At 47.9% G+C, this 15,546-nt stretch overlaps 1 protein-coding gene across 2 annotated transcripts in view; it reads left to right on the top strand.

Annotated features, from left to right (window-relative positions):
• Window positions 1–15,546, top strand: part of LAMA5 (laminin subunit alpha 5) — an 85,339-nt gene that overhangs the window by 5,516 nt on the left and 64,277 nt on the right. For both annotated transcript variants that reach the window (XM_056507842.1, XM_056507841.1), the window contains exon 2: window positions 471–623. In XM_056507842.1, coding sequence (XP_056363817.1) covers window positions 471–623 — 153 coding nt within the window. The remainder of the gene's footprint in view (window positions 1–470; window positions 624–15,546) is intronic.

The raw sequence follows: 15,546 nt of genomic DNA, 5'->3' as shown, positions 1-15,546 counted from the left end.
GGGCTGAGGAGCTGCCAGTCTGAGTGCACAGAAATGGCTGAATGGTTCAGGTCAGGCTCTCTGGGCTCACAGGGGTGGGTGTGAGTGGCAGCCTCAGCACAGGAGCTGCTGACCATGGAGTTTGAGCCACTGCTCTCCGTTGCACTGCAGCTTCTCCCTCAGATACTGCTTCCTCTGCCTCTGGTCCTTTGGGTCTGGGATCCTTTGTCAATGTTCACTACATATCTGAAATTCAGAAGGGACACTGCTCTGACCAGCCCAAATTCTGCACTGGGTGGTTGTGGGGGTTTTAAGCTTTTTCATTTACCTTTTTGCATCCACACTTTAAATTAGTGCAAACAAAACTTTCTGTATTTTGATTTGCATTAGCAGGCTTGCACCCTGTATTTTCTGAATTGCTGTTATACCTGACTGCTTTGTACCACGTTTTCCTGGCTGGAGTTAAGTGTTGTTTTTGTACTTTCTGCCAGGGCCAGTACTGCGACATCTGCTCCTCTGCAAACAGCAACAAGGCCCACCCCATCACCAATGCTATTGATGGCACAGAGCGCTGGTGGCAGAGCCCCCCCCTCTCCAGGGGGCTGGAGTTCAACCAGGTCAACGTCACCCTGGACCTTGGGCAGGTAACACAAATCCTTTCTTTGTTATGTTGTATACTGAGGAACTGCTTTCCTGCTTCTAAAATCCTTTAGTGGACCTTGCTGGAACAAAATCCATCATTTGATGACAGGGCAGGAGGCTTTGGTTAAAATAGGGAAGGGAAAAGCCTGTTTGTAATATTAACTACGTTGTGTTCTTTGTTGTTACTATATAGATCTTCCCTAAATGTTGAGTCACTTGTGGAAACTCATCATGTTATGTAGGTGCTATTCCCCTTAGAGGGTACCTGCCTCTCAAAGGGGGGCACTTAGCAACGCCTCGCCCCAAAATGGGAAAATACAGCCCTGAGATATTCAAGGCTGGACTCTAAAACTTTGAACTGGTGTGTTTAAAACTCTTTAAAAGACAGCAAATCCGTGCTGAAGATCTCTCTGTAAAAGACAAAGGGTGACAATGGATGTTTGGTCTCTTGGTGGCAAGTCAAAGGGAATTACCACTCTAATAGCAGAGCTGCCAGACCCTCTCTGCCACCTCCTCTGCTGCTCCTGTTCCCCTGCAGAATGTCCCTCTGGAAATGGAGGGACTCTCAGACTTCCCTCAGCTTAGAGGGGAGCAGCAGCAAAGGTGTCCTGGCTGGAGCTGTGCAGGCAGGAAGGCCTGAGGAGCTCACAAAGCAAAGTTTGTTTTGTGGGTCTGCTCTGGGGTATGGAACTGCTGCTCCAGCTGCTGCATAGGGGAGCTCCTCAATCCTTGGGACAGGGGATGTGTGAGGTCTTTGTTCCCTGGCAGCCTTAGCCATTGTCATTCAGGGTTTGGGACATTTGCTCTGTCAGTCTTCAGCACTTTAGCAGGTATCTACTGAAGTGCCTCCATGAACAGGTAGGGATGGGCTCTCACTTCAAGAGATGCTTCCCCAAGCTCTGCAGCTCTGCTTTGGGAGTTTGCTTTGTTTTACAGGGATTTCGAGATTTTTCAGATACCAAAATTTTACAAGGAGTTCACAGGTACATCTTTACTCTCTCTGCTAAAGGCTCATTTGCCACTGCAATCTGCCTGACTCCAAATTTGCATCCACAGATAGCCAGGCTGTACTGATGAGATGCCCTTCAGTTAGATGTTTCCAACACACACTTTAGTCCCCAGGATTCTCTGATCTGCTCCCTGCCTTACTATAGCACTTGTTTGGAGTCTGCCAAACACCCTTCATAAATTTATTCACTCCATGAGTGCCAGCTGTCTAAAGCTGTGCTGTACCAGCAGCAGTGAAATATCTGCTGCTGCCCAGGGCACCAGAGCTGTGTGGGCAAAGCCTCCTGGGGAGCTGAGCCCTCACCAGCGTGGGTGGCATCTGCTGTGTCTCAGAAACATCCCAGCTGGCAGGGCTGTGCTGGTGGGTGGATTGCTTTGCATTCACTCCCCCTGTGACCAAGGGCCAGCCTGCAATGTGGCTTTTCTGTCCCTCTGGAGAGGGATTTTCAAAGATCAGCTTTCCTCAGGAGCTTCTCCTCCTTTCTGTCATTCTCTGTGGCAACTTTCTGGCTTTAGGCCAGAGCTAATCCAGCTGCACTGTGTGCCTGCAAGCTGCTGAGTTTGGCTCACCTGGGGACTTGGAGCCTTCAGAGCTGCTGTGCTGGGAGCCAGAGCCTGGAATAATTTGGGAGGACTTCAGTACTATTAAAACCGAGCTGGTCTATGTGACCTTCTCTCTTCTGGGTCTGTTTGCCCTGGGTACCCAGGGAGATGGGATTGCACCATCATTTCTGCAGGATTGCTACCAGAATTGGGATGTGTGGTGCTGGTGGAAGATGCTTCACCTGGTGTGATTTTTTTCTGGGCTTACAGACCCTTTGCTTCCTTGTCACCTTTGCAATACATCATAAACTCAGCTGGTCCCAAGGGCAGCAAAAGCCTAAAGCTTCAGCTGGTTTTAGTGGCTTCCCCCTATTGCATGTAATTGCTATAATAACCTGGTGAGAGTCAGTTCTTTGCTTTTAGCTCCTTTGTTTTGGTAGTCGGGCAATAGAAGCAGATTAAATGTTAGAGAATCGCTAATTTCCTCCTTTTGAAGTTGACTCTGGTTGAAAGGCTAGAAGAGAGAGGAATTCTTGGGGCCCAGTGTGGTCAGCAGGGCAAGTGCAGGATCAGGCAGTGTACCTGGCAGCCAGGCTTCCCAAATTCCTTGGATGCCAGTGCAAACAGCACAGGTAGCAACACCCTCATGGGCATGTCTGACAGCAGGGCTTTTTTTTGGCTGGCAAACAAGGCCTCTCCTTGGCTCTGTGTATCAATCTGGAGAGCTCTTGGACCAATTAAAGTTTAATTTAAGGGACTCAGAGCCACTAAAAGCTTTTGTCCCTCTGGTGGCTCATGAGTGCCTGGAGTGCTGATGGCACTGGGGGCACACGGGGGCTGGCACAGGCTATTGTGGTGTCAGCCCCTTCCTTTGCTGCTGTGCTTCCCTGCTGGCTCTGTCCCTCTCCAGCCACAAGTGCTTAATTACCAGCTGGAATTTGGTTTCTCCAGCCTTTGGCGAGGCTGTGGCAACTGGGAGAGGGTCAGTTAATTAAGCAGCCTGTTGGTCTTTGCTTTTTGCTGGCTGGGAGCTTGCTCTCCTCACAGAGGTGTTAAAATCCAGTGGGAAGGAGAGAAGGAGGAATATTCACAGCCAGAAAATAAGTTGCAGAATGGCTTGGGCTGGCCACCTAGCTATTGTAAGGATATTAAACACTCTCCTCACGCCATAGTGCCAGCAGCAGCCTAATCCTAATGGCTTCATCAGCAGGGCAGGTCAGGGCTCCCCCCCTGCCTTGGGAAGGGGCTGTGTTCCCATTATCTGCTGGGAGCTTGGATGGGAATTGCTCTGCTGATACCTGGTCTGTTCCTGCCTCCTGGGGGAGGAGTGGTTTTTCATTTCAGAACTGGGGTGGAGAAAAGCTGCAAGAGGAGGAAAAGTCACTTGAAGGTTTTCATGTCAGACCAGGGTCTGAGTGCCAGAAATATCAAACAGCTCCAGGGAGGGAAGTTAAATGGATTTTAGGAGGTGCTGAGGAGTATGGAGAGAGAATTTGTTTTTTTCTTACTGCTTTTAATCATGACCTTATACTTAGTATATTTGGGATGAATGGCTGGGCCACTGCATGAATTTGGTGTGAAATACATCATGGCACCATATGAATCACAGCTCAGGTTTTGGAGAGTAGAAGAGCTGAGGGTGCTCTGTGCTGGGAGGGCACTGCTGAATAATCCGGACTTGTCAAAATCCCAAAAAGTGGCTGTCCTACCTGGCTTGGAAGGCAAAGGTCCGTGTTGTGGTGGAGACTCTTAAACCTGTTGTGCTGCTGTTCAGCTCCAGGCTCTTTCCTCTCCTGCCTGGAAAGGGGAACGTGCCTCTGCTGCAGGCTGTGCAGAGGGACAGGACACCATGACTCACAGTCACCATGGGAATTGTCCCCTGTGATCCTGCTGTGATTAAGTGCCACAGTGGGTGGAGGGGAGGAAGGGGTGTGATGGAAGATTTTTTTTTTTTTTTTTTCCCCCTAAAAAGGTCGTTTGAGTCAGAGCTGACAAGGTTTAAAGAAACATGAATGGCTGGCTCCCTGCCAGAGCCTGACATCTTCCTTGCATGAAGGTGAGCCCAGGGCAGCCCTTCCTTGAGATGTTTATGGATAGTTGGTGCTTGGTGATAAACTGGGGGAGGAATGCTTGCAGTCATGCAAGAGCAGGAGCTTCGTGCCAGTGCTTGCTTGAGGTTATTCCTGCAGTGAGAAGGTGGCTGGGTAGCAGCCCCCATCTCCCCTGTGCTGTTTGCTGGCCCTGGTGACACGAGAGAGCAGCAGGATTTCAGACTGAAGCTTTGCAGAGAGTTCTGATGGATACCCCAGAGATACTCTGTTGGGCAATGCCTGACAGAAGCACCAACATCCATTCACTTCTGCTGAGGAGAGAAGTGAAGCCTCCTCCTTTGGAGACCTCCAGAGCTCCTTAAAATGCAGCTCCCTTTGGGGTTAGAAGGAGGAAAGGAGGAAGTTGCATTCATTGGTAATTCACAGAGATGGAAAGGAAATGAAAGGAATTGTGAGCCATGCTCCAGGGCCAGTGCAAAGGTGTGTTCTGCAGTCACTGTGGGATGTGTCTCAGCAAGGGAGAAGATTGATGAATTTCTGCATGCTTTGAGAAGCACCTCTTTGAGTTTCCTACTAATTACAACAGGATCTGCCAAAGCTATCACTTTTTTTGGCCTCTGAAACGATTAACTTGTGTTTGCCAGGCTCTTCAGCTCCAGAGTAGAGGTGTTGATACAAAAAACACACAAAGTGCTTCAGTCCTTGGCCAACAGGCTGCTGGTCCTTCAGTGTGAAACTTGGTCAAAAGGAGCTGGGTGCTTTTCCTGTGGTGGGTTTTTAGGACATAAACCTACTTCCTTTCCATTTTGCACTGCAATTGTATCCCCTCAGGATCAGCTTTGCACAGTGGTTTGATGTGCAGGATGCCTACAAATGAGCAGGTATAGCTAAATGCCTGACTTGCATGAACAACTCAGTCCTTGTTGTGTGAACTGTATTCTTGTTAATGAGTATTCATATAATTAACATTAATGAGTATTAAATTCTTAGTTGTCTTTGGTAGAAATGGGCTGGGTTAGACCTGGCCTAATGCTAATGGAGTATCACTGATCCAGAGCATAGTACCTTGTATGTAACAGCACTGAAATTTGTTCCATCTCAGTTTTCCATTTCATCCATTTATTTTAATTTAGTTGAAATAGTAATGGGAGCTGCTGGTGGAGGTCTTCAGGAGCCCTCTTTGAAGGGCAGCTGGAAGGAAATCCCTGCAAACTGATGGGCTGAGGCTCACCTCCCTGTTCCCAGCAAAAGCCTTCAACATGAAAATGAATCTGATACTTATTCCCTGGCTTAATTAACTGAAAAATCTTTCTTGAGGGAGTTTAATCATGAAACCCAAGGGAGCACTCAGGGTTCTTCATGAATAAAGATGATGTCCTAGAGGCTGCTTTCCCTAGGCTTGATGTGGGATAGGGGTGGTGGTCACCCAGCATTTTCAGCTGGAAACCATTTAAATTTCTCCCTTTTTTTTTCCACCTTGTTTCGTTTGCAACTTAATTTCCTTTTCTTTGGGAACCCTTTCAGCCTCTGGGTGATGAGGCTGCTGCTTACATTTCCTTAGCATTCTTGTTCCTTCTTGCTGTACACAGGGGAAAAGCTGAAGTCTCTTATCTTCCTTCCTCTCACTGGGGATGTCTTCTGCAGTATTTTCCCCAGCAGACATCCCTGAAAAATGCACAATGTCCATTTCTCTCAGGGCTGCCTTACCTGCCTGGTGTGTTTTTCATGGAACATTCCAAGAATGGGCGAGGATTTAAGGTTTGTTTTTGGTTTTGTTTTTTTTTTTTCCACATCATTTTTACTTTTCTTAACTTCTTACTGCTGAGAAGTAATTTGGTAGTTACTCCTACTTGGTCTTCGTTGTGCTGGGGCACCACTGTGGGAAAGGGGTGGGAGAGCTTAGTGACATTTATTGTGAGCTTTTGCACCTTAAATAAAGGGCTGGGGCGTAAAATTTCTAACAAAGACGTTCTTTCTCCAAATTGTTCTCTGGCTGTTGGAGAAAAAGCAGCATTAAAAATAAAGCACATTAAGTAGGCTGAGCAGAAAACTTTTTTTTACTTTCAACAGCAGAGCCTGTGGTCTTTTCTCCTATGTAGAGTCCTCTCCAATTGCCATAAAATCCTTCAAAAGTAGATCACGATCTTTGTTTATAGGTTTCAGAGCTGCAGTTCCCTGATCTGAGATGGTCTGTGGCTGCTTTGCCATGGATGTGGAATGGAAGCAGGGTGTACATTTGTAGTGCTGCTTCTGGTAAAGGCAGGAAAGGTGTGATGGGGAGAGTGTGCAGCACTGGGAGCTGGCACCAAGCCCAAGTGGATGGATCTTCTCTCTCAATTTATTTCACACTTTATTGTTTAAATTAACTTAGCTGTGAAGTCTCTTCTGTTTTCTTCAAAGCTGCAGTTCCCCTGACCTGGGCCAGCAGCTATTTAAATTTTTTAATTTCTTTTTTTTTTTTTTTTTGGTGTTGATAAAGTGAGATTTTTGCCTTCACTTAGCACAGAAAGGTCGAGAAGGGCCATCTGCCAGCTCCCACCAGATTCCTGGCTCCAAGGGCTGTGTGGGAGCCGCTCAGGTGAGCGGGAAGGGAGTGTCTGCTTGTTAATCAAGTGGGGATCTGTCTCCTCTGGCAGCAAGAGCAGACCCATCCTCTCCTTTTCAAACAGCCTTGCCAAGTTGGATGCCAAGCTCCAGGACACAGAGCAGCCAAGGCTGAAACTTCTTTCCTCTTTGTTGCTGTTAAGGGAAAAGATGTGCAGAATACTGGTGTAGGTAAACACTTGAATTTTAATTGTATGCTGTGTTTATTCAAGTCGTGAACCAGTACTGCTTAAAATCAGTCTTCCAGGGCTGCAGTGGGTAGAAAGGATTTCTCTTGTAATATCAGATTCCAGAAGACCTGCCTTGGCTCACGTCTGCCAGGCTGTGAGCACAGGGAGGAGCAGGAGGCTTGGGGCAGGTCACCCAGCGCTGTGGCACCTTCTGTGGCCTCAGGGAGGTTGTTTCTGCCTGGCCTTTGCATCTCATACAAATGACCCATGTGCTTCAACAGCTAAATCTTCCCAGAGGCTGTGCTTGCTCTGCCTAGACCTGAACCAGGTGTTAAAATAAGCCTCAGCCTCCTCCCCCAAGAGCAGCTCCAGGTAATGACTGATGAAAGGATAATTGCTGGTTCTGAGAAATGCATGCAAGATTTCCACTCTGGTTTCTCCCTAGGTGTTGTTGCCTATTTATAGTTGTTGTGATGAGAAACAAAGAGGCTGACAGTGAGATCTCCTACTGTGGAGCTTCTTATTTCCTCCAGGCTGTCCCTTCATTCTCAGCTCCCTGGGATTCTTCAAAGATTAGGAGAGAGCCTCGGGGTGAGCGTGGGCTGGGGAGAGGTCAGGCTGGAGTAGGGGAGGCTTTAGTTTGTAATGAATAGCTGGAAGGCAAGCCTGGTAATTTTTTGCTGTTCTCCTGGAAAGTGTCTGCTTGGCTGGGCTGGAGAACAAGAGCCCTGGCTGGGGTGTGTGTGGGTACACGTGCTCTGGGGTCAGCTCCGTGCGTGGCTGTACCAGGCGAGTCAGAGCAGAGTGGGGCTGCCTGGGTCAGCTCCCTGCTTGTGCAGTGTTCTCCTCCCTCAGAGATGTTACAGGGAGCTTTCTGGGCAGGTCATTATGGCCAGTGGAAGCAGAGAGGTTCACAGCCCTGACACAGAGCATGCTGGCATCCCTTTGAGTGGTTTAGAATTTTCTGTGCTTTGGTGTGTCCCACCTGCAGAATGGGAGCACTGCATTTTGTCTCCATCATCTGTGCAAGGCACATGTGCAGGAGCCTGTGTAGCACCAGGCCAATGACTACAAAATCTGTTGCACAAGAGAATGATTTCTTGAGTCAAGCTCTTGGCTGGGCTCTGTGCAGCCCTTCTCTTCTGTCTGTCACTTTTTCCAGCAAGTGAGAGCATCCCTCAGCCTGTGGGTCCATGAACTCGTGTCTTACAGCCCTGAGTGCTGAAGCTGAGGGCTCACGCCCTGCTCTTTGTGTGGGACTGAGAGACAGGCTCATCCTGTGGCACTGCACAGCCAGTTTAGCACTTGACACTCATCCTGGTCAGGATGAGAAGCCCCTCAAGTGAGCTCTTCCTGCTTCCTGGGCACGGTTCCCGGACTGTCCTTGCCCTCTCAGCTCCAGCACAGCTTTGTCCTGGCTCAGATCCACAGAGCTGCCAGGGAGGATGCTAAATACACTTTTGATCATCTGCCTAGTCAGCTTCTCTGCTCTTTCAAGCCTGTTCTAGCCCCCTGCACCTTTCTTTTGATGCTTTACCAAGCCTGGCTCAGCCCTGCATTCATCTCTGCCTTATCCTTTTATTATAGTCATAAACATGGGCCTTCAGGCTGTGCCCAGCCTTGATCCTCAGTCGTTTCCTGTTTTCTGGATTCAGTGCTCTTCAAATTCCAGACCTCCCCTCCTATGTGTAATGCCAAGCAGTGCAATAAATAGTACACTGCTTCCCATTTGATAGAAATAAAAGCAGAGATCAGTAGGAAGGCACATGCCTGGTGTGCTGGGGTGAAAGAGTCTTCCTAAATGGTTTAAGAGCAGACTCCAGATCAGTGGCAGTTGATTAGGGAAATGTGGGCTATTCACACAGACCTGGTAACTGAGGTTTTGCTTCTGGAGGCATCAGGGGTTAGGGAGGAGAGATGGGAACAGGGATGAGTCATACTGGGAGATCCAGGGAGGAAGAGGACAAAGCCATGAGAGTGACACTTGGATGACTCTGCACAAGGCAAGGACTGAGCTGTGGTTTGGGACTCCTTTGGTCACCAGAGACTCTGACAAGAATGAGAGGAGTGACATTTTGTTCCCCACAGAAGGACTTGCCAAGCATAACTATGAAAACGCCTTTGTTAACATGAGGTCACTGCTAATGGAAGGTGGGTCTGGATGCTGCCAGCTCCTGTTTGTGCAGTGTAGGAAGCCACAGTTGCCTGTTTCCTCCAGGCACCCTAGCCTGGCCCCAGGGCTTTGGCAAGGCAGCCAGACAGGGGCAGGGAGAGGATGAGCAGGTAATGGGGCTGGCAATTGCTGCTGCACCCAGTCTCGTCAGTCAGAGCTCCTGGAGAGCAGTGTTAGCATGGCAGGTGGACATTCTTGTCCTTCCCTCTGTTAAACAGCAAAACGTTCCTGGGAGATGATGTGGCAGAAAGCACCCTGTTCCCAGCTACATCTACCTGGAGAAGCTGGGGTTCAGCCAGCAGACTTAAGCCAGCTGAGCTCCTGTTGCATGGTATACATGGTTATCTGGAAGTTAAAACAGTTTCCCTCAAAAGAAGTTGCCTTTATCTGCATATCACTGGCTTTTCCCATGGAGCTGTGTTCTGTAAACTGTCTTTGATGGAGCAGATTTCCTGGCAGAGCTGGTGTTTGTAACTTGCTATAGTTGGTGTGCCCTGCCTGAGAATCACTTTGCATCTTCTGCTTGGCATCCTGAGTTTTGGCAGTGGTTGTTTGTGTAACCCATGCAGGGATAAGCAAACAGGCGAATTGAGAATTGCCACAATTTATTTTTTTAGTTTCTCTTTCCCCTTTCTTTCTCTGCCTGCTTTGATGCAGAGCTCTCCCTCACACACACTCTGCTGAGCTCTATTTATGGGTTCCTGCAAGTTCCCATCACTGTGGGTTGGAGCATGCCCTGTGCCCAAAATCCAGCTGGCATGCTGCTGTAGGCATCTCTTGGATCTAGTTAAATGTGCATAATGCCAAGCCCTGATGGGAAGAGGAAAAGAATGGCTTTCTGGTATTTGCACATAGCTGCAAACTGTAAACACAGACTCATGACTGCAAACAGCAATCTGTATCGCTGGCTTCATCATGACTTCACTGTTGTTGTCCTGGCTGTTTGCTAAAGCTGTTCCTTAATCCTGTTCCAGGCTTTTGCAAAGTCTGCATCCATCCAAACTTAGTGGGCACAAAGATTTTGGCTGGGCTCCAGGAAGGGGTTTGGCTATTTCTTTCTCTACCAGTCGTTGTTTTCTGCCTTGGAGCAGGCTTGCTTCACGTTTCTGTAAATAGGGCTGGAAATACAAGGGGGTCTGGGGGGGATTGTGAGGACAAACCCCATGTTCTTATGAGCCTTGTAGGTCTGAATAGCAGCAAGAGCTCCCCACAAACAGTGTAGCTGCAGATCTGTGCTGGTGTTAGCAGTACTGGAGGGAATGTTAATCCTGCTGTGACCCTGCTATGTGCTGCTGTTGGGTCAGCTTGCCTGGCTGTGAATGGCAGTGTCATGGTGGGGAAACCTGCTGACAAATGCTAACGTGGTGTATGGCTGGGATGCAGATTTTTAGAAGAATAAACCTGCTTGCATGTGTTGGGTTTGGCTTTGTTGAAATCTGCTAACGACCAGGCTTTAAAGCCAGCGCTGTCAAGGCTTGCAGAGCCATGCAGGGGAATTACAGAAGCAGGAATTACAGAAATTAGTGCTGCCTGGAAGCTGGGTGCAGTTGGGTTTGGTGCAGGGACCTAATAAACATGCAAGGGAGGCTTTTCCTGTTGGAGCTGGGTTATCTTAGTGCATTTGGGATCTGGAGCCTGACAGTGATCCAGAGAGGGGCTTTCCAAAACCACTTGGCCCTGGAAATGGTGAAGAAATACAAGGAAAGACAGGAATTTGCCACCCCCAAGAACTGGGTTTAGAACTAGACAGAAATAAGATGCCAGAGCTTGGGCATCCATATGCCCCTTATCCATATGACCTTCCAAATCCAGTGGAGAGAGGATTTAAGTGTATTCTTTTTGGGTGCTGGGGAGCTTGGGGTTCCTGAGGCTTGTGTGAGTCATGCATCATTGGCACTTGGCCATTTAAAATGAAAAGTCTTTCAGGGGCTTTTGGTGGCAAGCTGAGATCTCTCACATTGTGCCAATTTTGAGCTAATCCATCCTTTTCCGTTTCCTTCCCCTCCTCACCCTTCCCATGTGCGCAGGTTTGTGGCAGGATATCCACTTCATCCCAGGGAACTGGGGGAAATACTTGCTTGTAGTGTGGCCTGCTGCCAAGATTGCTTTGTTCTCCTTGTTGCTGAGAGAACAGCCCAAGGAAACCCTTGGAGCTGAAGCTGGCATGCGACTTAGTGGATTTCCTGCAAGCTCTGGAAGTGAAGTGTGTGACATGTGGTTTTGTGGTTTTTTTTTTTTTTGGTTTTTTTTTTTTGTTTGTTTGTTTGTTTGTTTTTTTGGTTTTTTTTTTTTTTTTTTAAATCCCATAAATGCAAGGAAAAAGAGGACTTGGGTAGGTTACAGACAGGCTGGGTCTGAAATCCTCTCTTTGATGGGAAATTGCTGTGTCACAGACGTACAAGTTGTGCCTTGTCAAGGTTAAAATCGGTCTTGGGGGTTTTTTAGTTGGATTAAGAGCTGAGATGCAACAGGGCTGGGGTTTATAGTAGAATTCAGTTTGTGGTGCAGATGTTGGTTGACCATGCACCTTTCAGTGTGTTGTAGGTGGAGGCTCTGCTTAGCAATTCCTGAGTGCTCCATGAAGGGTTAAGTAATTTTTGTCACAAATTCAGAGCTGTACTGATAATGGCAAGAAAAGTAGTGAATTGAGGTGTCTGGGATTTCACTCCTTGCTGCAGCTGAAATAGTGATCCCCAGGGCCCTGGAATGTTGTACAGAGAAGGTGAGGCAGCTCTTCCTCTCTGTGGTGGGCTGACACCTGGGCTTGTGCTCTAACACTTTGCTCTGCCCACTGTGCCCGTGGGACACAAATTTGGCTCCTGTTTGTCATGGCAGCTCAGGTGGTGTTTGTCTGTGTACATACTGTGTTTTGGTAAGATCCTGGCATCCCTGACCAGGACCTCCAGAAAACTGGGAATGTCACAGAGATCTAATTCACTGTTGGCCACAGAAGAAGCAGATGCTGTTTCAAGTCTCATGCAAAGCACAAAATCTTATTTGTATCCTATGGAAGGGTATTGAGTGTTTCCTTTTTCAGCCTGTGATTTAGCCAAGGGCTTCCTGAACAAACTTAGCAAATCAGCAAGGCTTTGGAAGTACTGAAAAGGGTCTTACTATAGCTCTTTTATAGCATGTTTTTAATTTTTATTTTTAGTACTGCAGAGCCTAGGATGTCTGGATGGAGCAGGTCCCAGATTTGTACAGCTCATAGCACGCTCTGGAGAGCCCGTCCCAACAGGCTTGTGGTCCTGACTGATGGAGCTGTTCTTGTAAAACTCTGGGTGTAAAAACCAGCCTGCAAGCTGTCTAAAGCACAGACAAGTATTCTTTTGTCTGGCTTCTCCCTTTTAATTCTAAACTGGCCCAGGAACTCCTCTAAGAATATTTAAATTCCTTGTGCAATGAACCTGTATTGATCTTACTTGCTGCAACTCAAACAACCCATAGAACATACAGTTGGGAACATTTGTTTGTTCTGGATGGTAGGAATGTCCTCTTGAAAATGTGCTATGCTTTGGAAAGAATGAATAGAGGGTTTTTCCACCCCCTCTCCAGGTTTCTGAAGGCCAAAGTCTTGAAACAGCTTAGAAAGGCTGCTGAAGCTGCTGATAAGATACGTAGCAAATGTGCTTGAGAGCCTAATGTAGGAACAGAAATGTCTGAGCTGTTTGCTTTCCCCTTAACAGCGTGAAAAATTAGTGTGTCTTATTAAGGAGCCTGGGGAATTGTGTGCTCAGGGTAAGGGCTGTGCTGAGCTATTACTCCTGGCTTGTGTTATCCCTGGGGCTGGCAGCTGAAAGGCTTGGTTTGGAGTTACTGGGTAGGAGAGTGGAGCTCATTTGGACCCTGCAGAGCCCAGTTGTTGCAGTTCTGTTTCCAGCAGGCTCCCTCTGGCTCTGAGCTTGCTGCAGAAATGGGATTGCCTGTTGATACAGCAAGCCCTGTGTTTGGAGATGTGATTTATTTTTTTTTTCCTATGCAGTTTATCCTTTATTTTCTTCCCCCATCACCTTGTTGTTAATGTGTTTTATTGCTGAAGGAAGTTCTCCTACAATTTTGGTAGCAGGTCTGTGCACCTGCTAGAAGAGTGTGCTGGGAGCTTTTGGTGAGGCTGGGCTCACACACCATCAGCCAGGTCAGTGGGAGGATGCTGCTCTACACTGTGTATTTTTAATTTTTTTTTTTTAATTTATTTTATACCAGTGCTGCTTTTTGCCTGGATTGTGCGAGTGCCCACTCTGGGCTGCTCTGATATCCACGAGGCATCTGCAGAGATGCCTGAAGGCCAGTTGGTTATATTTCATCAGGATGTGGTGCCATGAGAATGGCTATTGCTTAAAAACCTGGTTTTTACCCTCTGAAGTCAGACACACCTGTGCTGTGCCCCCCACCCTGGACACATGCCATCTCGTATGCCTGCCCTTCTTTCAGCAGTGGTCTTTATTTCAGTGTGTGCTTACTCACCCAGACCTCTTATCTCCACTAAATCAGAGCTTTCTTAAGCCCTTGTGTTTTCTGTAGCACTCCCCTTATCTCTGTTCCTTCCCAGGGCTGGGCAGTGGGAGCAGGGGACCAGGAGGGGCTGAGCAAGCTGTAAATGCCTGTTTGCCCTGCAGTGATGCTGTGTGGCTTCACAGCAACAGGCTGAGAGCTCTTGTAGGACAGTTGGGTTTTCTCAAATTGCTGGGCAGCTGGGGGTTCTGCAAGGTGATTTTATGTTTTTTAGGGTCTGAGGTGTGGGATTTTTATTTTTTTTTGTAGTGTGTTAATGCAGTCCAAAATTGCAGTTTCTTGTGTGGTTTGCAGGTAACAGAATAAGAGTTGCAGGTTGCTGTCAGGTGTATCTGTGGTCTTGTCACTGCTCTCTGTCTGTTTGTCCTTCTTCACAACCATCAGAATAAGGATATTGAGAAATCTTGTGGGATTTGGCCATCCCCAGGGAAGGACAGTGGCTCCACAGCTCTCCCCAGCTTTACCCCAGTCGTGTACCCAGAGGTGCAGGTTTGGGCCATGACACCAGGCTGCATCTGTAGGTGCTGTTCTGGGGGAAACCTGTGCAGGCACATAGCTGGATAAGGTATGAATGAATGCCTGCTGTGGTGCAGGCAGCTGTGTGGATGTCCCTATCCCTGGAATAATGTCTGGATAGTTGTACAGCACGGTCAACTTTGTGTTTGTAAGGCATCTGACCTTTCTTTAGCTAAGGCTTTCAACAAGTCAATTTACAGTCTTGGAGGGGACCACCCAGAGCATGGTTTTGTGGCTGGGGAGAGCAAGGCAGGGAACTCTTTAAAGAGCAGAGGAGACCAAATGACTGCTGTGGGCTGTATATTGATTTCATGAACCGTGGGGCTCTAGGCAGATGCCAGTGTGCTCTGCTGTGATCCTGGCAGAATGTGACCCGTGTCCCTCGGCAGCAGAGGGATGGAGGTGATCACGTTTCCCCAGGCAGATTGAATTTCTGGAGGCTGTGAGGGTGCTGTAACCCTGTGCCTGGGAACAGGGCTGGGAGGCATTGCAGGGGAGGCTTTGGCTGTGCCTGGTAGACACACATCTGGTGCAAACACCCACCTCAGCTCTGGAGACCAGTGCCAAGCTGCATCGCGTGTAGCTATGCTGTTTGCATGAATGGCTTTGCCTCCCTGCCTTTGAAGATGATTCTCTTTTGAAAAAACAGATCAAGGATCTGTTCTCAAGACAAGTGTTGAAAGACACTATTTACAAATGTTTATCCTGGAATATATTTATAAAGCTCCCCTTGGGAGCATAGCCTTATAGTACAGTGGCCTCCTATGGACTGAAGTACACTGTCTGCTCATAAGCCAGACCTGCTCAGGTTAGTGTCCTGTTGAGATTCCACTTCTTCCTAATTACCACTTATTGCAGAACCCATGGTGGTTATGTCACTGTTACACACGGGGCTGTATTCAATGCACTCAAAGGGCTCTGCCTCTGAAGAACTGTGAGTGTTTAAGCAAAGGGTAGAAGTTATTTGGCTGCTATAAAGGTATTTTGGGACATTCACACCAATAAAAGATCAATAAAAGCTTCTTGTTAATCTACTGGCATGATGTACTACAGCAACGCTACTGCTGTCTCCAAAGTACCAGCCTTGTGTCCTTGGTTCCTGCTCCAAGGAGCAGCACAGATTCCAGATTTCAGCAGCAGTGTCCCTGTCTGAATCAGAGGAAATCCCAGAGCCTGATCAAGATGAATTCCCTATGTCTGTGCTGATGGTTGCACACATGTCCAGTGGGGACATGCACTGGGTGCTGAGTTTGTAATCCCATTTATGTGCATCCATAACTGCTATGTGAGTTCCGGTCTTTTTTTTGCTCTTGTGTTGAGGGATAGTGAATCACCCCCTGGTGATGTT

The sequence above is a fragment of the Oenanthe melanoleuca genome, chromosome 20, assembly GCF_029582105.1.
Source record: "Oenanthe melanoleuca isolate GR-GAL-2019-014 chromosome 20, OMel1.0, whole genome shotgun sequence".
In the NCBI taxonomy this organism is placed as follows: Eukaryota; Metazoa; Chordata; class Aves; order Passeriformes; family Muscicapidae; genus Oenanthe; species Oenanthe melanoleuca.
Note: the sequence above shows the minus strand (reverse complement) of the source record. Positions and strands in the feature narration are given on the sequence as shown.